This window comes from Amaranthus tricolor, chromosome 3 (assembly GCF_026212465.1).
Source record: "Amaranthus tricolor cultivar Red isolate AtriRed21 chromosome 3, ASM2621246v1, whole genome shotgun sequence".
NCBI lineage: Eukaryota > Viridiplantae > Streptophyta > Magnoliopsida > Caryophyllales > Amaranthaceae > Amaranthus > Amaranthus tricolor.
This window is the reverse complement of record NC_080049.1, coordinates 28,167,563-28,193,085: the sequence shown is the minus strand read 5'-3', so window position 1 is coordinate 28,193,085 and position 25,523 is coordinate 28,167,563. Positions and strand designations below refer to the sequence as shown.

Genomic DNA, 25,523 nt, shown 5'->3' with positions numbered 1-25,523 from the left:
GCTTCATTCTATGCTCAGAGATACAAAATCCGTCATCCTTTTGTATATCGGTGTATTCTTACACAACCTCGATGTGTATATCTTTGTTGTGACAAGAAGACACATATAGGCGATTGCGTGCTTGTTCGAAATGGCTATGCTTTGATTTTGTGTTCTTCGGTAAGTACTGAGCACATTTCGCTGCTAATCCTCGCCTGTTTGTCTTTTACTGGTTTCAGATAAAAAAACGTCCATGGAACTGTGGCTTTCCTCTTCGCAGGGCAACTGATCTTGCCGGAGTCCAACCTTCCTCTTCTGCCGCTGTTTAATCTGATCGTCGTGATCTAAAGCGGGAGTTCATCAGGTGATGCATTTCATCGTCTGCAAGCTGCTCTACAAAACATTGATGAGATTGAAAGTTTTGAAGTTTTTACAAAATCTTTTTGGTCATTAATATTATCAGCTAGTTTGTACATTTGTGAATAAAGAACTTGAAAGTTAAAGAAATATTGTCGTGATTGGTGAGCATTGTTTCCCATCAGAACTCTGCAGTTAAGCAGGCTTAGGTGATTAGTAGTAATACGATGCGTGATCTCATGGGAAGTCTTTAGGACTATAATAATTTCTATGAACATCATATATACTGGATATGATAATAATGATGAGGTTTTCTATTACTTTTCTACCTTAAAACTCGATATGATATTGATTTGAGATTTGTATTTTTATATATCTCTAGGTTAGAGTCCATTTTCAATTGTAAATGCAAATAATTTTGTTCTAGGAGTTGATCATAAATAAATATGCATGTATTGTGAATAACATGGTTTGAATGTCCATCCTAAATTTACTAATTAGTTTTACATAGATCTTTGTATACCTATTTATCTCTAGGGTAACTTCATATGCTAAAAATCGTCCTAGCAATAAAGTCCAACTCGAATGAGACCGCCTAAAATCTTATAATTTTAGGTTTTGTAGAAGTTAATCTCGACTCAAACCAAATTTGAGCGGGCTTGGCTTATTTAAACCTATTGAGGGGTGTGGATTACAATCAGTCGCTCAGTAATTTCACACTGGTGGTGATTGGCTAGAGAATCATTGCACTATTTGTCAATAATCTAATTACATTCTTTGAGACCGAATATCTAAGGGTATCTATAGAAGATGACTTAAGAAGGTTTCTACACACGCAGAGGAACAAAGAGGATTCTCTGATGTGATAGATAACATTAATTGCATGTACTGGAAATGGAAGAATTGTCCAATGGAGTGGAACGACAGGTTCCAAGGAAGAGGCATATATCAATCATTGATTCTTGAAGTAGTTGCTACTTATGATTTATGGATCTGACATGCTTTTTTGACACATCTGGTAGATGTAATGATATCAATTATTATTTACATTGATTGTCATTTTTCAATGATATATTTGAAGGAATTGCTCTACAAGTAACATACAATTTCAAGGTCATACGATATTATCTCACTGATGGTATATATCCCGCAATCAATTGGTCTCCTTTAAATCCTAAGCAAAAATTGTTCCAACGAGTTCTAGAAGGTGTGTGAAAGGATGTTGAACAAGCCTTTAACATTTTACTAGGTCACTTTCATAGAACTTGAAATTAAGCCCTAATAAAGATGAAGTATTTTGAGTATGATAATAATTAAGGTAAAATAATCCACAACATGATAATTGTGAATGAGCAAGATAATTATATGTTTTATTTTGATCACGTTGAAAATAAGGAAGAAGAACCATAATCTAGTAGACGACACAAAGGGAGCATGGAAAATCATGATACGAGGAGTCATTTTAATTTTTCACAAATCGAGTAGGATTTTTGTCCTTATACATGACTAATCGAGCACAAGTTTAAATTTAACCAATGACTCAAAGCATATTCTATGACAATATATGAGCCAAATTTGGAAAAAATTTAGATCCTGGTAGAATACATGTTATTCATTCTAATTTTTATTTTAATGCCTTTCAAGTTTACGTTAAATTTTTATTAAGTTGTTGATTTTTTATTTACTATAATATTCTTTATGTAAATTAAATATTATAACTAATTCAAAATCCTAACATGAAATTCTAATTAAAATTATTATCATTGCTTTTTATAACATTTTAGCTTTGATATCATATTTATAACCTACAATATATTATATACACTATCATATTTAATCTAATAAGTTAAATTTGATTTTTTTTTAAATATAAATTTATAAGATTAAGTAAAAAAAATAGTATCTCCTTTTTTTGAATCAATTTTAGTTCCATTTGACTAAACATGACTTAGTAAAAATATAATTAAATTATCATGATAAAAACTTGTTTTAGTTGTGTGGTATAGAGTAGAGTAGACATAGAAATAGATGGATAAGAAGGTAGTTAAAAGTTACACGTGGCAGCACCAAAGTAGAGTCCTAGGCAGGCATAAACTTGTTGGAAACTATAACCATTATTGTTCATCTTAGCTTCAAAAACAATGGCGGCTATTTGGGTGTCTGCATCACTTGTTTCTACAAACCCATCATCCAAATTATTGAGTCCATCTTTTAAAACTAATAAGTTTTTGATTAGTTGTAATCCAATTTTAACAACTAAATTATTACCAAAATTACAAGCAGGTGGTTTGACAGATATTGAACCTGACCTCAATGAAGATCCTCGTGACCGTTGGGCTACTAATGGAATCCCACAGGTTTGTCACTTTATCCTTCTCTCTATTTCTTCTTTTTTTTTAATTTCGTTCGAGATAGGTTGGAGGATTTTGTATGTTTGAGCTTGATATAATATTAAAAATCAGCGTAATAAATGGTCACTTACCTTTGATTCACGTCTTTTTATTATTCTTTTAAAATGTGATTCTATGTTATGCTTTTGCAATTGTTTTTGAGTTTGTTAATGTTTAGGACGAGTTTGAATATGGAGTATACGATGGGCATCACACATTTTTTGAAACTTCAGAGAAAGGTATGCAGCTGTCTTATCTTGTTGTAGTATTATTTTATTACAGGATGTTAAGGGCGTAAAAAGTCGAATTTATTCTCATCATGTAATGGATTTGTTTTAGGAACATTTTGGGGAGCGGTAGCTGAGGAATATGCTTCCATGGAACCACCTACTGGTTTCCAAGGTTTGATTCTAAACCATCAACGTGTATTGTTGAGATATAATAGGCAAAATAACAATGTTGTACACATATTAATTACCTGATTAAAACATCAATTTTAATGACAATTCACTTCAAATTATAAATGATTAAATTAAAAATGAAAATGTATTTTAAAATCACTTAAAGTTAAAAGTCAATAATAAAAGTCAACTAAAAAGTTGTCCAAAAGTCAATTACGATACAAATTGATAGTAAATGTTGACATAATATGAGTTTAAATAGAGTTAATTTGGTTTTCTAATATTGAATGTGCAGGACTTATTTCGTGGCTCTTCCTTCCAGCAGTTGCTGCTGGGATGTACTTCAATGTTCCGGTATTTAAGTGTCTCCCAATACCTATACTGACTGCTTAGATATGTTATATATGTCAAGGTTCAACATTGACATTTATCTTAATGTCCAACTAACTTGTAGGGGGAGTATTTGTACATTGGAGCAGCTCTATTTACTGTCGTATTTTGCATATTTGAGATGGATAAACCTGACCAACCTCACAACTTTGAGCCTCAAATATACAACATGGAGAGAGGAGTTCGCGACAAATTGATTTCTGATTATAACACTATGGACATTTGGGACTTCAATGAAAAATATGGAGATCTCTGGGATTTCACGTTGAAGAAAGACGATATTACAAAGAGATAACTCTAGGGAAACAACATACAATGAATTTTGCGTGTATGCGTATGTTCATAAAATGTTTATATGTAGAGCTACAATTTAACTTTATAATCATTTATATTTGAAACTTTATAATCATTTATTAAGCTTCTTTTGTGCTCTTCAACTTATATGCCGTTGTGGCGTTGTGTATAGTTCGGCAGGGGGATTCCAAATAATGCTAATATTGAATATTAAGCCAAGATATTATGCACATATTACTTACCAAAGACATACCAAGTAGGAAATCAATACTATGAATATATGGTTTGCAGTTTCAGGTTTGACATGAAGCTACAAACAAGCTCTGCTATACAATGGCTAGTGGGACGAAGCATGTACTAGGAGTACAAATTATTACAAAAAAGTCCAGACTTCTTATTGTTGTGTAACTTGGCCCTTCAACACCAGAAGCAATTAGTGAAAGCTTCAACAGCAGAATCCCTGCTTCATTGCTATTTACTTCTTTGTTTCCTTTTCTTAGTATTTATAGACAAACTTACTGCCAGTATTTATCATCAATTGTGGGTTCCATATTTGGCTTTTGTACTATTATATAGTGCATATTTACTTCATTAGTAGATATTATTATGCTACATTTGTGTGATAGTATAAGCTTTCAATCTTCAATTATGGAATTTATGGTACCTGAATAAGATTTCAGCAGCAGATGGTTTTGTAGCAGTGGAATGAAGTTGCTAGTCAAGTCTGAGTGGAAGCATAAGCTTCTCCTCATCAGTGAGGGCATGACGAAAGTGGCAGCGATGACCATATGGGCAGGGATCACCAGCAAGGACCATGCGGCAGACCTCAGTCTTGTAGCGAGGGTGGCGAATGACAGGACGAAGTTCATTGATGCCATGAGCATATTGGCAATGATCTCCATAAGGGCAGGTCCCAGTCTCTTGCCATTTGTTGCATAGCTCAGTCTTAAACATTCCTTGATTGTATACTTCCAGCTCTATGGGTCCATCCTTCTTGCTTCCTCCTCGGACATACACCTTTTGCTGTTGCACGGGATATGTCCAAAAATCAGCAATCAAGCATATTATTAGTGTTGTTATCAAAACAAAAAAATGAGATTTTTGGATGATACAGAACTGATATCAAATGAGAACTTCAGAAGTACAAATAGTGCAATTTCCATGTCTACATATAAGTTATACATACTGTGGACGCCATGACTATCACAAAGAACTACAGCGCGTTGACTTGTATGCTGCAGTTTCAGATTTTTTTTAGTGTTGTATTGTAATTTGTATTTCATCCAAAAAAACACTGCAACGATTAGAAAATGATCAATTATGCATGCATTATACTCCAACTCCAAGCCCTACGTTTAGGTCAAAAACAGTTTAAACAGAAAAGGGAATGCACTCTTTGGTACAGAACAATGACTCAGTGATTAGGTAGGAGTATGAAACAAAAATGTATAACCTCTAATATCTGCATTCTGGTGTCGAGGACTGAACTTTTATGTTTGTAGCTTTAGGCTACAGCTTGATTCTATTTACCTTAAACATTAAGTGAATTGATTGAATAATTTGGTTTTTTTTAACAGCTGCGTTTATCATATCAAATATATACCACTTTGATTAAATACATTTCAAAGCTTTATGTAGAAATAGTCCAACGAGGTATCCCATCAAAAATTTAAAATAGCTTATAAATTACTCAATTTAATTAGTTAATTAGCTTTTATCAAACTAACAAACTATAATTTCCTTATTGACAATTTGACGTATACAGTTCTTTCACACTTGATTAGGTTTTATCAAACTAGGAGTAACAAACTGATACTTCTATATCACCAAGTACAGTACCTTTGAAGGTTGTAATGCTACTTGGAAATAATATGTTCTACCAGGCAAAAAAGAGGTCAAGCAATCAACGCATCTGAAAACTAATCTTATACTATTTCTCAATGCAAATTCCAAGAGTTGACGGACTAATATTAAACTTGTTGCTAGAAATATCAGGTTCAATTAATAAAAGTGATTTTATTACGACATGCATCAGCGCCGACAAGACAACAAGAGTAAAATAACATATTTTTAAGCAACGTCCTTCAATCACCGTTAAAAACGAGTAAAGTACCGACGATCATTGCAATTGCCTAACATTTAGAGTTTTAGACATCTGAAACGAATACTAAAAATAAAAATAAAAATAAAAATAAAAATAAAAACAAATTTACAATTCTAAAACTAACTCCAATCATTGAACATCCAGTGAAATTATGCGTAAAATCAGGTAAAGGAAATTACATAAACGATAACAGATAAATCTCAAAAAAATTCATAGAACTGTTAAAACAGTAGAAAAGCAGAGATAATGAAAAGTTGAGTACTTGAATTTAGTAATGAAACTAACCGGTCCAGAGACAGGACTTGGAGCTCGAATCCTAGTTGCAGGACTAAGCGAAGAATTATTGCCAGCACCAGAAGTTTGATTCATCTTCAAGAATCCATTAGACCTCACTGAGATACTTTTCGGCAACGTAACTCGAGCTTCTTCATCCTTCTCAATCTCCGATTCACTGTTCTCCATCGTAAGCTTTGTTGGACTCTGACTTTGAGATACAAATCCTTCCTTCAGACCTTCATTTTCTCTCTCCTTCGCATAACCGCCAACGAACTTCTCAGAACTCGAGGAGAGAGAAGATGAGCCAGATTGCTCTGTATAATCAGAAATTGACACTGTCTGGTACCGATTCTTGAGAGTTGTCTGAATTAGGAGGTTAACCTGGTTGCCGAGTTCAAGATTTGCCATGCGGAGGTTTGTATTCTCTTGACGGAGATTTTCAGCTTCTTTAAAAGTTTTATGGAGCTGTTTGAGGCAGAGAGCATGGCGTTTGATAAGATCCTTGTGCTCCGACATCAGTATAGAGAGATTTTTCGCTGCAGCATTTGCGACACTTTCTTTTGTTGGTGTAGAGTTGTCGTATGACGACGTTTTTGAAGGAGTTACAATCGAGGTCGGAGATGATGTAGAGTGAAAGAAAATCGAAGAGTATGGAGGCGGATTGAAGATATCCGAATATTGAGCTGGTGATGAGATTCGGTTCATCGTCTTAGAAGAGGTCATTGTCTCTTGTTGCATTTTGCGAGTTTGAATTACTAGATTACGAATACAGAGCAAACGATTGTTTTCAGTTCAATTCTTATAAATTTAACCACAATTCATATAATAAAATCAAGAAAGTCGATGAAAAATTCGGAATGTCAAAATAATTACAGTAATTAGAAATTCAATCAAAAAAGAAACGAGAATCAACGGAATTTACACAATCAACATTTGAAGGTTGCAGAACATTTTGCATTAACAATAAAATCCACAAAATCGATCAAGAATAAAGATGACTCTGGAAAAAATCAACAGCAGCAGTAATCAAAGCAATCGAATTGAAATGAAAACTGATAAAACAAAAACATCAACTATTAGGATAGGGCACTTACAGGAAGTTTATGTTGATAATATAGTTGGAATTTGAGGTGATGAATAAAGAAATGTTTATGTTTATGTTTATGATAAATGCAGAGTTTGGAGAGAGAAAGAGAAAATGGAGGTGAAGAAATTGGCGGGAAGAAAATAAAAAGCAGAGAATCCGAATTACGAGTATCACTCACTTGTAAATTGTAATCACTATTGAATGACCTCAAAACCGAAATGAGAATTTAATTTTTGGCCGAATTATTATTTAGCTAATTGTGTGAGATATGGTCTTTCGGTGAAACGAATTTAAAATAAGAAGCTCATGCTTATAATTTGTATTTTTCGGATTATTTAATCTCATATATAAAATACATTTTATACTTTACAATAAGACCATTTCATATAAAAATTTGTGATTATTATTAGATCAAGTAAATTCTAAGCCCAATCATTATTAGGTTTTGGTTAATTTTGGTTGAAGTCGATTTCAGGTCCTTTAGTTTTTGGGTCAAACAAACGGGTAAAAAAACTTCTAAAATTTTTACATATAGATAATTTTTTTTTTCACAAATTTAAATTTAAATTCTTTTGTTTTTTTTCAATATATTGATTTTGGCTACAATAAAAGAAATAACTTAAATAAAAAATTGACTAGAAATATAGTGGATTCCGACTAAAAATGATGATGTGAAACTAATTACGAGTCAAAACGGTTGGGTTAAATCTAATTTGGGTCGAAATATGAAATATATTGATTCAGACTCAGATCGGATCATATATACTTAAACTTTGCTCAAGATAAAAGTAAAATATTTTTTTCACTTCCCCCTTCGACTCAGACTTGGATTTCATGCCCTCCGACTTTGCCTCGACTTGGATTCTCAGACCTTCAACGAAGCCGGATTATGATATATGTTTTTCGCAAAGCCAAAGATTTTTAACCGTACATAAATTTATAGAAATAATGTCTCTTGAACATGGTATGATTTGTCCAAATTCTATCAAAAAAATAATTATAATTCGACCAATTCAACTTAATAACTCAAAATATACAACGATTGCCCAAATTTTACTTAGTAATAAAAAATAAATTCATTACAGTGATGTATTTCGAATAAATACAAAAAAATTTAGATGATGTTAAAGTATCGGGAAAAATCCTTCTATGATGAAATCCAATAACTCTACCATTAATGAAAAACACATAAATAATAATCAAAATAGACACATTTATATGTTTAAATCATTCCAAAAATCTAAAATAAACTCAAATAATTGAATATCAGTTTTTATCAAAATTTAAACTGAAATGTCAAATTTTTTCAAAAATATAAATCAAAATTGATTTTTAAAATTAGAGTCAAACTTTTTATCTCGAATTCAAATTAATCAAGTCGGACTAAAAATAAATTGGTACTAAGTTTTTATCCCTATATATAGTCCGATTGAATACTACAATTAAAACTTCCATTCTTTATTCAATCATTTGTTGTTACATCATAGTTTGTTCAATTTTTAATTTTAGTTTCATTCACCTCAGTATTAGGGGTGAACAAAATTGTACTGAAAAATGCCAGGTCATAGTTTATTATTATTATTATTATTATTATTATTATTATTATTATTATTATTATTATTATGTAAGAACAAATTGTAATACTGAGGTGGCAAAATTGTAAAGAGTGGCAAAATTATAATTTTTTAAAAATCAAGGGCAAATTCATAATTTCATTTGGAGGGGGGTGGCGATAAAATGAAAAGGGTGGCGAAATTTAAGAATCGGGCTTAAAAATTTAGGTACATTTGAAATGTATATTAAAGAAAAATTAAAATAAGACTATTACAATAGTCAACTTTTCTTTATTACAATGAAGCCACTTGACATTTAAATATCCAGAAAAAGTTTTAAAATTAAAATTATGTGGGATATTGATAATATTTATAAATCAATTTGAAAGATTATAAATTTGTAGTAGGCTATGACTTTTTTGTATGGGCCAGTCAAATATCTTATGTCTATGTGAAAGTATAAGTTACTGCTTTTACTTTTAAAAAATTAATTTATGGGCCAAATTTAAATTTCTTAGTCGAACTACAACTATTTGACTTTATATATGCTTTATATATTCATCCTATTTATTTATGGAAATTGGATGTAAATTGACAAATTTGAATAGTGTACATTACTAATTGCAAAATATTTTATTGTGTCATACAAAGTTAATGACTTTAACTATTATTTTTAGGACCTATTTAGTATATTGTCTGTCAGTGTGTATTTTAAAGCTTCTAAAAATATATGTGATTATAATTAATTTGCGATAAATAATAATAGGTTTGAAATACAAAATTACTTTAGTTGAAAATATTATTTTCAGTATTATGGTTGTTAACATAAAAATGGCTTCCATTTGAAGGTATGAAGAGAAAATGTTTGTCTTTATTAGGTTAAGGAATTAGAAAGAATATGAATGGGACAATGACAAATGATCAAAGATGTGTTTGGCTAATTGCTTTTGTATTACATTTTATAACAAACAATGGACTTGCATTTGTTTGGTGGTGAAAAGCATAAATCCATTGATTCCATTAGCTCTTTGATTCTAGTTGATGTCAATGGTTGTTAATTCTAGGTCCACAATTCTTCTTATACAATTAAATAACTTTTTTTCCTTATTTTCATTATTGTGACAGGAGTTTAATTTTCACCACTTATATGAAGAACTAAATTCCTTCCTCTCCTTTATATGTAAATTTCTATATTTTTTTTTTCATTCAGACAATGCATAAATTTTTAAGCTAATTAAACAAATATTTATATTCTATTTGATATACGCTTACTAGGGAAGGTTTAAATCACTTTATATCGTTAATAAAAAAAATTGCACAAAAGTTAATAGTACATTGATTCATACATAAAAAAGTTCAAAATTTGCATATAAGCTCTTCCTTTGGAAGGAAGAAAGGGAGCCGAGACGTGCAAGTCATGGATTTAACGAGCTATTTTATGACAAGTACATGATATATCTATGCTTAATTCACTTCATATGAATGAGTAAAGTTCTTAGGACATATAAACTTTGTTGTGTTTCACAATCCTTAACCTCTTTGCACAATCTACAAAATCCCTGCATCAGTAACACACATAGGAAAATGATCATTGTAGCAGTAAAATTCTTCCTTGGAACAATTTAATATGAATTTTATGAAAAAAAAAATATTATGTACACTATTTCGATGGGATCAAAGATTAATAGTTTTTTGATTTTGAATTATAATGAAGTAAAGTTAAATAATTTATTAATTTATGCGCAATTCTTATTTATATGAAGTTGTAAATGACGTTTACTATCAATGGCCAATCGAAAATTACTTCTTTGTTAGTTTCATCATTAATAAGAGTAAGATTGCGTACATCCGACCCTCTTAAACCCCAACTAGACGTGTTCAAAACAAATCTGGTGATACGATATTTACCGACCTTGTAACCGAACCCAATTTGACCTGACTTCAGAATGAATTTTAAATTATATATAAATCAATGTAGACATAAAATTCAATTTTGAACAGATTCAAAACACTTGACCTGAAATTGACCCTATTAAACACCTCGAACCCCATCCTAAGTGGGATTCACTCAAAGGCATTGGATAATGGTCAATCAGAAATAACTTCTTTGTTAGTTTCTGCATTATCACGGGTAAGATTGCATAAGCTTACTAAATCCACTCTGGGTGGAAGCCACTTAAAAATATTAGGATAATACTTTTAAAATGTTATTGATTAAAAAAAATGATATGTAGATTAATGTGAATGTTAGTTTCTTCATTATCAAGGATAAGATTGCATAACCTTACTAAATTCACTCTAGGTGGAAGTCACTTAAAAATATTGGGATAATACTTTTAAAATGTTATTGATTAAAAAAAAAATGATATGTAGATTAATGTGAATGTAAACATACTTCCATGGCACATCACCAGCAGACCTCCAGTTCTCATCCCTGTCCTTGTAAAACAGACTAAACTCTGATCCGCGTTGAAACAAGTGTAAACCAAATGCTGTTAATCCTCCTGAAATTATTACAAGGTCAGTCCTATCATACAATGCTTATGTTCACAAATAAGAAAACTATAAAGGTGTTTGATAATTGATGTTTGACCTGTTTAACTAGCTAATAGCATTATATTTTTCTTAATTTTTAAGCCAACTATTTAAGTCGTCAGTTTAAGTTTAAGTCAACTATTATTAAATTTTTATGATAAAAACTAGCTTTTTAACTGCTTTAAAAGTCATTTGCCAACACTTTTTTCCCTGTGATGTGAGGTGTGAGGCAAAATACTAATATTTTTTATGGGACCTTAACTATTAACTATTAAAGCGCCATTTTTCTAATATTTTTATGGGTCCGGGGCATAGGCCCCTCTTGCTCCCTTTTAGGGCCGGCCCTAGAGATGGATTATTTAACCCAAATATGAGGCGTGTCTCTCGATGAGACCGTCTCATGTAATAATTTGTGTAACCAAAAATTCATTTACCAAATACACCTATAAATTTTATCTTTCTCGTTCTTAAAAGTTGTGAAGTTTTTAGCATACCGAACATGTCTTCGAGCAAAAGAGCAAGGCTAGCATAGCCAGTATGATCACGGAGACAGATTTTCCGGCCTACGACAACCCCGTCCATGTTAACTTTTACGTAAGCCCATCGTTGTTTGCTTTGGACTCCCTCCAAATCTTCACAACATTCATTTGGGTTTGTTGTTGAGCATTTAGGACTTTTCAGGTGTACTGATTGAAGATAAGGCCACTCCATCAGACCATTGTAACCCCCACTTGGGACTATTGTTGAATCCAAATCAAAACTTTGGCTTGCTGCATTTATTCATATATAATTCGTATAAATATTCAGTTTCACTATAATAACTGAATACATATACATAATTTCTTCTATCTTTCATGTTTTGTATTAACAGTCTGTTTGGTAGTCGGTTCTATTTGACATGAATGCATGATGCTACATAATCTCAGTTGTAAAGATGTCATACATTCATATCAAACCCTTTGATAAGGGTATCATCTGCCATCTAACTTTCCCTAGTCCCTATGAATAAGATATACAAAGTATAAATGATGTTGATTCACATTAGACATTTTAGGAGTGTCAACTACTTTTAGAAGAATATAAAAGACTTGGGTACAGCTAATAAGAGAAAATCATCACCATCATCACATAATCACCGTGGACCCACACGTGTGGATATACCCACAGGACACCCGTGGGTTTGTGGACCCGCAAATACACGGGTCATGAGCATTGACTTGCATACACATCTAATAAGATTTAATTTTTTCCAAAACCATATGGTATTAGGAGGATTACCCACTAAACATTATATGCAACTCCACAACTCACTATTTTAGTGAAGTAAAATCTTCTGCACATGTGAAGTATTTCTAACACTCCCCCTCACTTGTTAGCCACATCATATCTAAGAACTACTTTCGGTTCTGATACCATGTCAAGAAACCAACTCAACCAAAAGCTTATGCTTATAGTTGAAACTCCAGCCAGAATATGTTATATACTCTAAATCTCTAAAATACATTCATACCCTATATATCCCCCAATATATTATCAGTGAACATAAGTAGGTTACAGCCAGTGTGACCTTAAGTCAGCTAATAAGAGAAAGTAAGAAAGAAAAACATACATTGATCAACAGGATGACAAGCATGAGTTTGAAGTGTTTTCAAGCTGAGTCCAAGATCAATAAAGCCATCATCTTTCTTCACTTGATTGTACACTGACTCAAGAGCAGTTGAGTTCAAAAGGAAACCTTCAGCCACATTCAACTCCATACTGAATCGATCGATCTTTAACACGAAAAGACTGATGTGGTGGTGATAATTTGACGACTTACATTGAATACGACGAATTATAAATAGAGAAGAACAGGAAGTAAATGTGGGAACCTACCAAAAAGACATCAAAGGTCTGTTCCCACATTGGAAGTGTTGCCTTTTGGTTATCATATAATCTTGTGTGTTTTCTGAAAGTGTCACAAAAGTAATGCAGAAAACAAACTTATAAAAGCAAGGAAACAAATAGGGATGGGAATATATAATCTTGGCAGAAATGGTTTAGATTCTGCAACCCAAGATTGCTACAACAGATTTTATCCTTTTGGAAGAAAATGGTTCTATCCAAGAGCAGTTTTTCAGATTAAAAATAAAAATAAAAAATTGGTCTTGATTCTAGCAATGGGTACGCCACCTTGCACGAGTCTCATTTCCCTGAGGTCTCATGTTCGAACCAAGGAAGAAGAGGTTGGGACTGCTACCTTTCTGATCATCTAGGTTGAGTCAATCAGCTCTCGACTGGTTTACCTGTTTATGGTCCTTTGCCAATTAGGGTTATAGATCAGTAGTAATTAACCCTCTGTAGATTCCACCGATAAAAAGCAAATATATATATATATATATATATATATATATATATATATATATAAACTGATCTTGACTTTCAGGTACTGTTTGTTTCAGTTCAACTTGCACTATTTATTAAGAGTAACTTATTTTTACTAGATATATGCCCATAATTTATTTTGTTTAGATGATAGGACTATAGGAGACATTTCTGCTGGTGTTAAAGTTGAACACTTGTCATTTCTATATAAGAAATTCTACCCTTTATTATTATTATTATTATTATTATTATTATTATTATTATTATTATTATTATTATTATTATTAATTTAAATTAAGCTTGGTAATCCTACTATAATTTTCCTGAAAATTAGAAATTATTGGACAAAATAGAAAGAAAATGGATATAGTGTTGCTAGATAATCAATGACTGATTATGTTAAAAAAAAACGTCCCCAGACGATCATAACGGTGTTTTTTTCGACGATTAGAAAGTTTAGGTAGGTGCGACTCAACTATGGTTGGCTATCGGATCCTTTTTTTAGTGTAACTTTTTTAACATCGAATAAACGATGATATCAAACACTCAACACATTAACAAAGAAATGTACAGTATGGAACAAATTTTCTTGTTTTGTTTTTTTTAAAAGAAGATTTAATAAAGATAAAAACAGAGGTCGGATGAGTAGATGAGAATTGAAAATCTTGGTGATTTTCAAAATAAGAAATGTAATAAATTTGGTGGTACAATCACAAGTAAAATTATAGCATATTTGATGAGAATATAGAATATTGTCAAACAATTTTCATCAGGGTTATTGAATTACACAATGGCTTAAAATTACATAAAAACATCGTAACGAACATCACTTTGCCTTTTCAACAATAATAGCAACAAAAAGATTGGAATCCGCAACCTAAATCAAATATCAATTGCAATAGTCGTCCACATTAATTTTTCTTCTCCACTAATTTTAATTTTTTACAATCTCAATGTACAAGTTTAGATCCTATGTATCGTATTACACTACTAAGTCATTTTCGATATTTTTCGCCTCTTTTTAAGTCTCCTTGCTTCAAATTTAGAGCATCTTTAGTGGTACACTAATACCCTGTCTTTGCACATGCCTAAACCATCTTAAACAATTCACTTGCATCTTTTCCTTAATATTTAGAACTCCAAGACATTTCTCATATTTTCGTGTGCATCCCTCTAAGTATAGCCACTCATCTATCAAAGCATTTGCATTTTCACTATGCACATCTTTCTACTATAATACTTTCTAAAAGTCAAGTAAAAATCTAATTAAATTTTTGTCCATTATTAAAGCGAGTAAACAAGAAATGATGACCTAATCATATGTGATGCTCCAAATAGCAAGGGAAGGAGTTTTCTAAGTTTTGTCCCCCTAAACATACATCACAGTAAATCCCCCATGTGAACCATTACGCGCCAAAAGGACAAGAAAACAGGCCTGCATATCAATTACATTACATAAACTCTCGTCTTATCCATCTACAAGGTAAGAGGCCACAATTACTTTTCCAATAAATTGTGGTTTTCAGCGTTGTCTCCTCATTTTCCTGAGTGTCGGGAATCGAAAAACATAGTGCAAGAAAAGTTTCATATCAATATATCACAAAAGTTTTTGAGCTTACTGCAGTCGAAATAAAGGGTGAGACAACTGCAAGACCTTGATCTACTTTATGACCATAATTGTGACCATGACCAAAATCATATTTTTGCAATATGATCTGAAATGAAACCAAGCAAAATAGATATTCTGTATTTCACATGATCAATACAGTAGTAATAGATCCCAAACAAAAACCTGTCTGTAATCCCCCTGATGAAGCTATAACATCTTCACATCATTTCAATTACAATTTTGACAACCAAAAAAATGAATTTCAGCCCAAAATTTTAGCGGGGAACAACAATAATATAAAGTTGCAACAAAACCCGTTTAACTCGCATTTTCACATTTATCGAATGAACCTGACAAGGACTATAACGCAATATGTTACAATTGCCAATAATCAAAAACACGTTATATGGATGTACAGTTCTGACCATAAAACATGGGCATTAAAAGTATGGTAAGCAGGCTAGAAACTGGCCTGACAGCATTGGCTAACATTCACATTAAAAGAGGAGAGTGGCTTGCCTTGTGCAGAAACTTCGTTTTCGCTGAGTAAACCATGAAATAGCGGAGCACGACCTAACAGAGATAAGAAATATTTGGAACTGCGGAAGTTCATTGTATAACAGTGTTCAGGCTTGTATACAGTTTCTAGTCATTCGAGCTCAAAAAATCAATTATACAAGGATATACTTCATCCACAGCCTGTAATAACGAAAACATGTTCATAATGAGCCACAAGAGATGCGGATAGATATTGAAAACCACCAAAAACACCTCCTACCCTACAATAGCTTTCATGTGTAATAAAAGTCGAATTACAAAAAAATAAAAAAGAGGTTGGAACACATACTAACCAGTCTTCCTCCAACCAAATCATAGTGTGCATAATGTGGACCTCCAGGTTTTCCGAAAACTTTATACTTGACCAAGTGTTCAGGAATGAGCTTAACGGTTTCTGTTCCAAGAGAAGAGCATTAGAATAGACATTTTAATAACTATTATTATCTTAATTCCATGTGGCTCCCCCCAGGTAAGATTTGAGAGGGTCGAATATATGCAACATTATCCTCCTAATAACAAAGAGGTTGTTTCGTTTGACCGTAGATGTCAAACATCAGCAGCAACTTCATAAGCAAAAATATATAGCAAATGAGTCATGTCACAAATTTATTTTCAAAACAAATTATTATACATCTTTTGCTCCGTCAAAACACCAACAAGAATGTCCAAGTCTTTTCCCAAAATATCGGGCAGCTAAATGATCCAAATTCCAAAACAAATCAATGTAAGAGAAAAAGAGTATCGAAGATTATATCCAATTCTAATCTACAACAATGGTCATCCACAAATTTTCTCCTTCTCTGTTCCTTCTTATCTATTGTCATATACTCTTATAAATTTCAATTTCTTCATATTATTCTTCAATCCAGTCATCCCAGTAATTTTAACATACCTCTTCCTCTTCTTTTCTTCTCAAAGTTCTAACTTGCACATGACCAAACCAACATATATAGTTCACTCGTTTTCTCTTCTGCAACTCCAAGACTTATGTCTTCATTTGGATTTCTATCATTTTCAGTCACCATCTTAACATAAGCATCTCAACAAACTCGTCTTCCTACAATGATCTCTTTTAAAAGCCCAAAATTATGACCTATATAGTAGTGATGGGAGTCATTATTCATTTTTTTCCTTTAACCTTATCGGTATACCATGATCGCATAATATTCCAATTGCAACTCTCTATTCAAGCTGTCCACATTAAGTCTTATGTTCTACATCTTGATTAATATCTCCGCTGTAAAAAATTAAGCTAACATATTTGGAAAATTCATTCTACATAAATTCCTTTGTATCCAACATTACAACACCTTACTAATCCTCCATACCAAAACGATATTTCATATACTATATCTTATTTCAACTTAGTTTAAACCCTAATGTCTCTAACCACTGCCTCCACATCTCTAACTTAACATCAACTTCATCTCTCGTTTCATCCAAAAATACGATGTCAACAACGAAAAACCCACACCACAAGAACTTCTCATGGATAGGTTTTCTTTTCTTATTAAGGACCATTGCAAACTAGAAAAGGGCTTAAAGCATAACCTAGTGTAGACTAATCATTATTTATGATTAGAAATCTTGGGTTACTGCCCTACATGTCCTAACATCGGTTTGAATTTCCTCATAAATATCTTGGACTACACTAAAATACTTAGGTAGCATACCTTTCTTTGTCATACCCCACTTAAATACTTCCAATGGTACTTTTTCATATGCTTTCATCATACTAATTATAAGCACGTGCAAATTCTTTCTTCGTCAAGCAGTACTCCATTTCTTGAAATCATCCTAGTCTAAAACCAAACCAAACTGAACTTAGTAAATATTGTGCATCTTCTTAGGCGTATCACATTCTATTGGCTCCATAAAGAATGGACAACCTACAAATTTATTTAATTGACAAAAAAGATTATTTATTACGTAATCAAAAAGAAGACAAAGAAAGTGTCTACTATTTTTCCTATTTTGAAGGTCTTATTAAACTACAAAAACAACATAAAGAAATTATATTAGTAATATGGAAAGTTCGTTTGTCAATGTAGCCTTACAAAACACTTCCTCATATTCTAAGTTGATTGTAAACAACAGGATTTTAAGAATTAGACGTGACAGTCAAAAACAAATCAACTCTATTTCATCTCAAAAGTAAAATATTAAACATGAAAAACAACTAAGGGATAAAATAGTTTGTACAAACCATAAACCGCTTCAGGTGGGCAAATTAGGTCCTGATCTCCTGCGAGAGCCAAAACTGGGGTACTAATTTTGTGGAGATGATCCTTGTAGAAAAAGGTACCACTCCTATCACGTAATCCACCCTCTCGGAAGGCTGTTGCTAGTTGCAATATAAGTTTAGCAGGTATCGTACCTGGAAGTAAAATCAACAAGAATCAGTTAAAAACAAAGTTTGGTGCACACAAATGCGAATCAAGGAAAATTTGACAACTAAATCATCCAAGTGTTTACAGTTTAAGAAATTATAAATAGGATATGCAATAAAAATGAATCAACAAAGTTCAAATAATAAAAACGCTGTTCTAGTCTGCTAAATGCCTGGGGAAACACTAGAATGGGATCTTCAACAAGAAACAATCAGACTTTGGAATAACCCTTTATTTGCAAATCAACACAATAAATGGAAAATTCAAATCAATGTAGAGTGTAGACAAGGAAGTTGATCTTTTAAAAATTATACAAACACATAATAGAAAAATAACTTCTATCCTCATGAATGCACGAAAGTTTGCCAAGGCAATACATCCTCAAGAAGTGCAATGCTGTAATCTATCATATATACATGTTAAATTTCTCTCCCTAGCCACTCGTAAAAAATTGCACTAGAAACACACAAACCAATACAGACAAGGTGGAAACATGCTGGTGCTTACAGAAATTGTTCAAAACAAGCTTCTTCAACAACTCTGGATCCATCATGTCCTCTGCTGATATCAAATTATTCAACCAAGATAAAACATATGGAGGACTTGATGAGAGGGGGTAAGCAGCTGATAGCATGGCCCCTAGTGGAACAACAGGAACATTAAGGACTTGTGCAGGATTAGCCTGACATAAAAGTTCATAAAATCAAATAAATAACAGATATTCTCAACCAGAAAAGAATAAAGAACCATAGTATTTACTAGCTTAACACTAACAAGAGGCAGCAGCATCTTCAGTGATGAATTGGAAGTTGTGTAGTCAAGTGAGGACGCCAAGGTTACAATGGCTGCCACTCCAGGATCTTTACCTTCATAAGCTGATTAAAACAATAGACATATATTGGCCGCCCATCAAAATACTGAATGTCACAGATGCAACTAAATAACTATCCTAAAATTCATTGAGTAAAAACACACTTGCACACAGAGTACACACAAAAAGGCAGTAAATAAACTGTGTCAACGTGACTAAACATGACTTAGATAAGTAAAAAGACCTTTTTACAAGCCATCGGAAGTCATCTCTTGTAAGGTACATATTTAACATAGTGAAAACGATGCAACAAATATTGTTAACTTCATAAATTTAAACAAAAAACACTATAAAGTGCATATGAAAATAGGTACCTGGCAAGTCCAATGCCCTGCACTTCTGCAATCACTAATTAGCAAGTAGACTACCCTCAAAGCTATTCCACTTATCAAATTCCTATTTTACCTACATAGAATTAAGTTTTCATGTCCAACATGATTCCAACACATATTACGGAGTCAAACTCATCAATGCCTGAGTTTTGCGACATGTGGACACTATCTAAAATTTTATATTTTTATGTAAAGCTTAGTATAGAAAGAAATGTTATTTATTTTTGAAAAAAACGAAGATTGAAATTAAAACTTTAGTTTTTAAATTTACAGTTGTGTTGCTTTGAAGCTTGAAAGGAAAATGCCTAAAAGTTTGCAAGTAAAACTGCTCGCTTTACATCAAAGTAAAAGGTAAAAGAGAAAGATAACAAGGTAGCTCTAACATATAATCCTGTGTCGAGTGTTGATGTCTTAATATTAAGAGTTAGCAATGGAAAAGAAAAAAGGCTATCTTTTTTCCAATTATTTTTTCCACTTATATTGCCACATACTTCCTATGTTTCTTTTTCACTGCAACACTTCTCAAAACATGCATACCTATGCACAATTTTGCACCTAAAAGATCTACTTACACTCACAAAAACTATAAAAGTTTAGCGCAAGATTGTGCATAGATTGCTACTATTGCACTATGCAGTCATACGTATGAGGTTTGGAGGGCTCGGAATGATTCTATTTGGAATTTCAATGTTCTTATGGTAAATAGGGTTACCCGCCAAGTAAAAATTGCAGTCAAGAGTAGAGTTTTGCATATTCCAATCAAAGGTGTCAATATACAACGCCATTGGATTAGGAATCTTTTGATTATGAGTAACTAGATTATACTGTATAGTTAATCTTTTTTTTTTGTCTTTCTCTGGAGTTTTGCTTTCCCTTATGCACGTGAAGAGTGAAAGATGGGAAACCCTTCCTAGAAGGTGTGCCTTCCTTTCATGCTGATGCAAATTAGGAAGACGGTTCTCTTGTTAGTGGTACTCTATGTACTGTTTTGTTCTGGATTAATGAAAATTTTTTCTTTTTCCAAAAAAAAAAGCTATAACATATTTTTTGTTACAAATAACAATTCACCAAAGAAGATCAAACCAAAACTTAAGAATTGCGTTAAAGTCTAAAGTGCAGCAAGTAAAAAGAAACAGAGGAAGTATATATGTTCCGTAAAGGGTGCAATTAGTACTGAAGTGGCGAGAGTTAAGCATATTAAGAGGGAAGGAATACAATGGGACCTTACCTAGCAAAGTTTATAGAGTGAAGGATCACAACATTCTTTGCATTTATTTCAGCCAACATCCAATTGAAGGCATAATGAATGTTTTTGCTTGCATTTTGGTCAATTTGCAATTGAGGATACAATTATTTTTGATGTGTAATTTCTTTGCGTGATTCAAGGAGATATAAGATAATCTTTATAGCAAATTTTAGCCAATTTGTGAAGAAGGAAATTTAGAAAGTAACTTGCTCAGCCTCAGTCAATGCTCTAGCTTATAGGATGAAATATTTTCCAGGATAGTAAGTGTAATATAAGGAAAAGAAATAAATAAATTGATTTTAGCTTCTTAATATTAACCTACATTTTACAGTAATACTAAGAGAAGGATTTAAATGTTCTATCTCGTACATGATCTACTTAAGACATGATTTTGATTACTTTAGGAGTATAATTAGGAGTAGCTATGGCTAATTAAGAGTATAATTAGGATAGAATTCAGTGTGGGTGGCTCATATGGCGAGTTGCGACCAGAGCATTATGCGACCAAGGTGTGCCACTAAGTTTAAAAGAAATTATTCAACAGAACTTCTATTAGATTAACATTGAGGTCTATGATATGTAGATTAGAGTGTTGTGCTTGATAAGAGATCATAATAGGAATGTGGCATTAGCTAAGATGCAAGTGTATGGGTGAGTGGGCATATCCTAAAGGACAGTATTCGAAATTGAAACATGAGAAAGGGTCTTGGAGTTGCAGATATCGAAGAGAAATGAGAGAATATTGTTTAAATTATTTTAGTCAAATGAAAATGACCGAAAAATGCACCCATTAAAAAGGTGATTCAACTTTGAGGAGCTTATAAAAGAAAAAGTTAGGTCAAAGATGAGCTGGACAGCAAGAGTGAAAAATACATGAAGAATTAGGATTGGAGAAGCATATGACAATAAATAGAAATGAATGTGGATTATGGAGGAGAATGTTTGTAGATGATCACTGGAATTGAGTTTCTTACAAGATAGGCTTGAATAAAGTTTTATTTATGTTAGCAAAGATTTCCCTCGTTGTTTTGTCTTGTTAACGCAGCCAACCCCATATTGTTGAGACTAAGGCTTCAACATTATTGTTGTATAACTATTCTTGAAGACAACAATATGATCCCACAAATCAGGACTAGTATAAGATAGCGAATAAATCTCAACATTTGCAGAAATCTTTAAATTACTTTTTAAAATCTGTCTAGAATATAAATATCACACAGAAATCATCCCTGTGCGCTGGAATTTCCCTTTTAACCTTAGTGACACACCTCGGTTGCATAAACTTTGATCTGATTAAATTCTGACAACAAAATCACAGAATCAGAAGCCTCCGTATTCTCAGAAAGCAATAAAGAAAGCGTCTTAACCCTGTAACTAAGCAACAGACAGCACTTAACTAATGCTTAAACCTTTTCACGCAGAAAAAAAATCTAGACATATCAGCAAGTAATGAATATATTAGGGAGCATGAATAGTTGTAGCATATACATTTGTCAGTATTATCTCGCGTGAAAGGATATTGGTTTTACCATATATAAGAACAGCAAATGTAACTGCTTACCACATCTGGATAGCATAGCATATAGCAATATACCCCCCATTGAATGTCCAATAGCAAGCAACTTATCATCCTTGGCCTTGCTTTGAGTTTTTATGTATTCCATCTGCATTATGAAGAGACAAAAGTACAAGAGCATATAATTAGAGAGAATGACATTAGTTGTAGCATACACATTGGGAAGTATTACCGCAAGTGAAAGCATATTATTTCAAAGGCAAAAAGATCTTTATCAATTGCTAAGATGATGGGTGAAGAAGGAAGATCAGATACAAAACGAAAATAAGACAAGCAAAAATGATACAGAAGTAGAAAATGTTTTTAATCACCCAGTAAGACGAAATGTCACCTCACCACAGCAGGAATATCTTCCTCCAAGTAATGATCCAAATCCCAAACATATTTCACCATCAAGTCAAGCTGTTTCTGAAACTCCTCTATAACTGTGAAAAAACGGGCCTGCAAATCAAAGAACTGAGGCGATACCGAGCGCTGCCCTTCTTCAAAGACATTCACTAGCCTTTGGCTAAGATCTGTTATTTGATTAGCCACAGAAGAGTTGTCATTACTTTCTAACAAGCCCGAAAGTTTCTCCCTTATCTCATTGAAGCGATCAAGTAATTGAGAATCTTCCAAGAGTTTCTGAAGTTGATCAAATAGTTTGGCTGACATAATTCTTGATTGGCCTTCATTGAGAAATCCAGAGAGCCTCTGAGACAAACGCATGAATGTCTCTGTCAATTTTGTCACGAGTTCTGATTCATCCCACACAGTTGCAGCTGTAAGTGGAGCTCCATTAATTGCGGGGACATCAGCATCAATTAATGCCCAATCCTCAACATCTGAAGTGTACCCTGCATGAACAGCATTTTTTGCCTTTTCCACTGCAAACTCCATCCTACTAGATATTTCATGTGCAGACTGCTCAATATCTTTAGAGTAAGTTGAATGCGTGCTCAATCCGGCCCCTCTAACTTCAAGAATCCATGTATCAAATCCTTGTCCCGACATGTATCGAGCAAATGAAGACTGCATCAAAATCAGAGACATTACATACACAGCCATCTAGAGTTCTTGGACCAACAAAGCCCCCAGCCACACATCCAAAGTTGTCCAATTGCAAGAAACATATCAATAGCCTTGATTTAAATTTCAAAAGCAACAAAAATACACTCTTTTTCAAAGTATCATTCAAAAATAAGAGAGCTTCTTTTTCCTAATAAATGTAAAACACACACAGTACAAAATAATACTATGTGAGGAAGAAAATTGAACCAAAAAACAATAACGTGAAAATGAAACTTATTTCACCATAAAAGACACCAAAGAGAAAAAAAAAAAGATGGAAAAAAATGAAGTACCACTAAAAGTTGTTCCTTGCCCACTTTCTACATCATTACATATCGATTCCCCATCATAGCTGAGTTTCGATTTTCCTCCCTTTATAACCCCCCCATTCTTATCAACATGAACCAAAATAACCAAAACGAACGAACCTCAAATCTTTACCTGAATACAATGAAAAACTACCACAAGCAAAATCAAGGGTGTTCAAAAGAGAAGACAGTAGGAATTTCACAGAATGAACAAGACCATCAAGGAAACGGCCTCTTGTTATTACAAAAGCAAGGCTCAACACCCCCACACCCACCGGTGGTTGGACCAAACATGCGTCCTATTGTATTTTCAAACCGACCCCTTGCTAATTTAAAATATATGAAGAAAAGAAAGGTTGATTAAATATCACAAATGAGTACAATTCTATGGTCAAAGACTCGAAAGTAGTAGAAACTAGAAATGAAACCTTAATTTTGCCAGTTGAATCTTTATATTAGCTATAAGCATTCAATTCCTACAGAATAAAGGAAGTCTAATCATCTAGCAAAATAATCCGGAGTGCAAGCAACTAACACATGCCCAGTATATACAACTTGGAATTCCCAACACTTAAGTAAACAAAATGACTGAATCCAATGAACCCAGAAAAATAACTTCTAATCAAGTACCTCAGGCGAAAGATCATAACCAATAGCATTGGTGCCAACACCTGACAATAACAGAAGAGGATGATTCCTTGTGCGAGTCTGTAAAATTCATCAAAAACCCACCAAAATTAAACAACCTAAACTCTGAAAAACTAACAATCGAAGGAATTATTTTCTACAATAGTAAAACCTGAGAATCGGGATGATAACGCCAAAGAGCAAGACGCCAATCAGAGTCAGCTACTTGAACATAATGAAGTTCATCAGCCGTACAAATGGAGGGTTTGGTAACGAGTTTCTGTACAGCATCATTGGAAAAGGCTTTAACCGTTAAGCGTACAGGATAGTGACGACATATTGAGGAAGATGGATAAAAATGGCGGAAAATTGAAGAAAATGAACGCATATCTACTTGAAATTGAGTCGTAATCGCCATTGAAGCCTGATGGCGCTATTTATTCACATAAATCGTTCTGGTAACCGATGAAACGCTATCTGCTTGGATAAAATAACGTTGATTAATTGCAAGAAATTGAATTTCGAAACTGAAGCAAATTAGGTTTAATTTGAAGAAGTTTCAACTCAAGGAATAGTAATCCGAATTGGGGATGACTTGATTCAATTTCTCTACTCCATGTTTGATTGTTGAATCTGGTAATGGCGTTAGGTGTTGAGTTGTTTCTTTGCGACTTTTTTCACGAGGCCATTGTGTAGTCGGCACTCGGCAGATCATAACCTTCTTGTTCACATTATCAGCATATAATCAATTATTAAAACGTTGTTAAAAAGAGAATGGATAATGTCATCGTACCATTTTTCACCGGTAAGGTAGTAGATTTGATTTTGAGAAATAGTACTTATTAGTGTATTTATTAAATATATGTCACGTCTATTATACTTGATGCTCACCTACTCTATACTTAATGCATAATTTCAATATCTTAAACGTCTACTTATATTAGAATTAATGTCTATTTACAATATTTTAAAAAATTGTATAGTATAATGGGTCGGCCCAATTAGAGATGAACTTTCAAAGAGACCATCTCTCACAAGAATTTGTGTTTATAAAACACAAAAACTTGGACGAGACGGTCACATTATGAGACCGTCAATTTGAGCCGGCGCAATTCGCACGTGTAATAGCGTCACATACTTTTCATTGTTTTTTTCATTTTCTGGGCATTTATCAATTTTGACCTTAAAGGTATCAATTTCAACATAAAGTAAAACTTAAAACAGAT

The 25,523-nt window shown here is 32.9% G+C and overlaps 4 protein-coding genes across 6 annotated transcripts; 1 reads left to right on the top strand and 3 right to left on the bottom strand.

Annotated features, from left to right (window-relative positions):
* The first annotated feature begins 2,360 nt into the window (after window positions 1-2,360).
* LOC130808810 (photosynthetic NDH subunit of subcomplex B 5, chloroplastic) lies at window positions 2,361-3,956 on the top strand. The gene is made up of 5 exons (XM_057674319.1): window positions 2,361-2,693; window positions 2,905-2,965; window positions 3,066-3,128; window positions 3,423-3,481; window positions 3,582-3,956. Exons 1-5 carry the CDS (start codon window positions 2,478-2,480, stop codon window positions 3,810-3,812), a joined length of 630 nt encoding a protein of 209 aa, XP_057530302.1. The 5' UTR covers window positions 2,361-2,477; the 3' UTR covers window positions 3,813-3,956.
* A 114-nt stretch (window positions 3,957-4,070) lies between these two features.
* On the bottom strand, window positions 4,071-7,423 carry LOC130808809 (zinc finger CCCH domain-containing protein 15). The gene is made up of 3 exons (XM_057674318.1): window positions 7,286-7,423; window positions 6,201-6,946; window positions 4,071-4,834 (listed from the first exon to the last, which is right to left on the bottom strand). Exons 2-3 carry the CDS (start codon window positions 6,927-6,929, stop codon window positions 4,526-4,528), a joined length of 1,038 nt encoding a protein of 345 aa, XP_057530301.1. The 5' UTR covers window positions 6,930-6,946; window positions 7,286-7,423; the 3' UTR covers window positions 4,071-4,525.
* A 2,653-nt stretch (window positions 7,424-10,076) lies between these two features.
* Window positions 10,077-13,646, bottom strand: LOC130808697 (auxin-responsive protein IAA32). The gene is made up of 4 exons (XM_057674156.1): window positions 12,976-13,646; window positions 11,861-12,136; window positions 11,227-11,335; window positions 10,077-10,390 (listed from the first exon to the last, which is right to left on the bottom strand). The coding sequence occupies exons 1-4, from the start codon at window positions 13,121-13,123 to the stop codon at window positions 10,327-10,329; spliced, it is 597 nt and encodes a 198-aa protein (XP_057530139.1). The 5' UTR covers window positions 13,124-13,646; the 3' UTR covers window positions 10,077-10,326.
* A 1,858-nt stretch (window positions 13,647-15,504) lies between these two features.
* Window positions 15,505-25,121, bottom strand: LOC130808696 (uncharacterized). Of its 3 annotated transcripts, XM_057674154.1 has the most exons (10): window positions 24,692-25,121; window positions 24,470-24,577; window positions 24,301-24,378; window positions 22,649-23,323; window positions 22,298-22,400; window positions 19,062-19,162; window positions 18,795-18,969; window positions 18,104-18,274; window positions 16,191-16,291; window positions 15,505-16,038 (listed from the first exon to the last, which is right to left on the bottom strand). In XM_057674154.1, exons 1-10 carry the CDS (start codon window positions 24,713-24,715, stop codon window positions 15,985-15,987), a joined length of 1,590 nt encoding a protein of 529 aa, XP_057530137.1. In that variant the 5' UTR covers window positions 24,716-25,121; the 3' UTR covers window positions 15,505-15,984. The 3 variants fall into 3 exon arrangements, with proteins under 3 accessions (XP_057530137.1, XP_057530135.1, XP_057530136.1); XM_057674152.1 differs by having other exon boundaries at window positions 24,470-25,121; XM_057674153.1 differs by having other exon boundaries at window positions 16,187-16,291; window positions 24,470-25,078.
* Window positions 25,122-25,523: the final 402 nt, after the last annotated feature.

Coding starts and splice junctions, on each gene's coding strand:
- LOC130808697 (XM_057674156.1), bottom strand. CDS start 13,123: ATGGAGTTGAATGTGGCTGAAGGTTTCCTTTTGAACTCAACTGCTCTT. Junction 12,137..12,975: donor TTGTCATCCTGTTGATCAAT/GTATGTTTTTCT, acceptor GAATAAATGCAG/CAAGCCAAAGTTTTGATTTG. Junction 11,336..11,860: donor TTTGCTCGAAGACATGTTCG/GTATGCTAAAAA, acceptor TAATAATTTCAG/GAGGATTAACAGCATTTGGT.
- LOC130808809 (XM_057674318.1), bottom strand. CDS start 6,929: ATGCAACAAGAGACAATGACCTCTTCTAAGACGATGAACCGAATCTCA. Junction 4,835..6,200: donor CAAGTCCTGTCTCTGGACCG/GTTAGTTTCATT, acceptor CCCGTGCAACAG/CAAAAGGTGTATGTCCGAGG.
- LOC130808810 (XM_057674319.1), top strand. CDS start 2,478: ATGGCGGCTATTTGGGTGTCTGCATCACTTGTTTCTACAAACCCATCA. Junction 2,966..3,065: donor TTTTGAAACTTCAGAGAAAG/GTATGCAGCTGT, acceptor GATTTGTTTTAG/GAACATTTTGGGGAGCGGTA. Junction 3,482..3,581: donor GGATGTACTTCAATGTTCCG/GTATTTAAGTGT, acceptor ACTAACTTGTAG/GGGGAGTATTTGTACATTGG.
- LOC130808696 (XM_057674152.1), bottom strand. CDS start 24,715: ATGGCGATTACGACTCAATTTCAAGTAGATATGCGTTCATTTTCTTCA. Junction 18,970..19,061: donor TGAAGATGCTGCTGCCTCTT/GTTAGTGTTAAG, acceptor CTTTTATGTCAG/GCTAATCCTGCACAAGTCCT. Junction 18,275..18,794: donor GCTTGTTTTGAACAATTTCT/GTAAGCACCAGC, acceptor TTTTACTTCCAG/GTACGATACCTGCTAAACTT.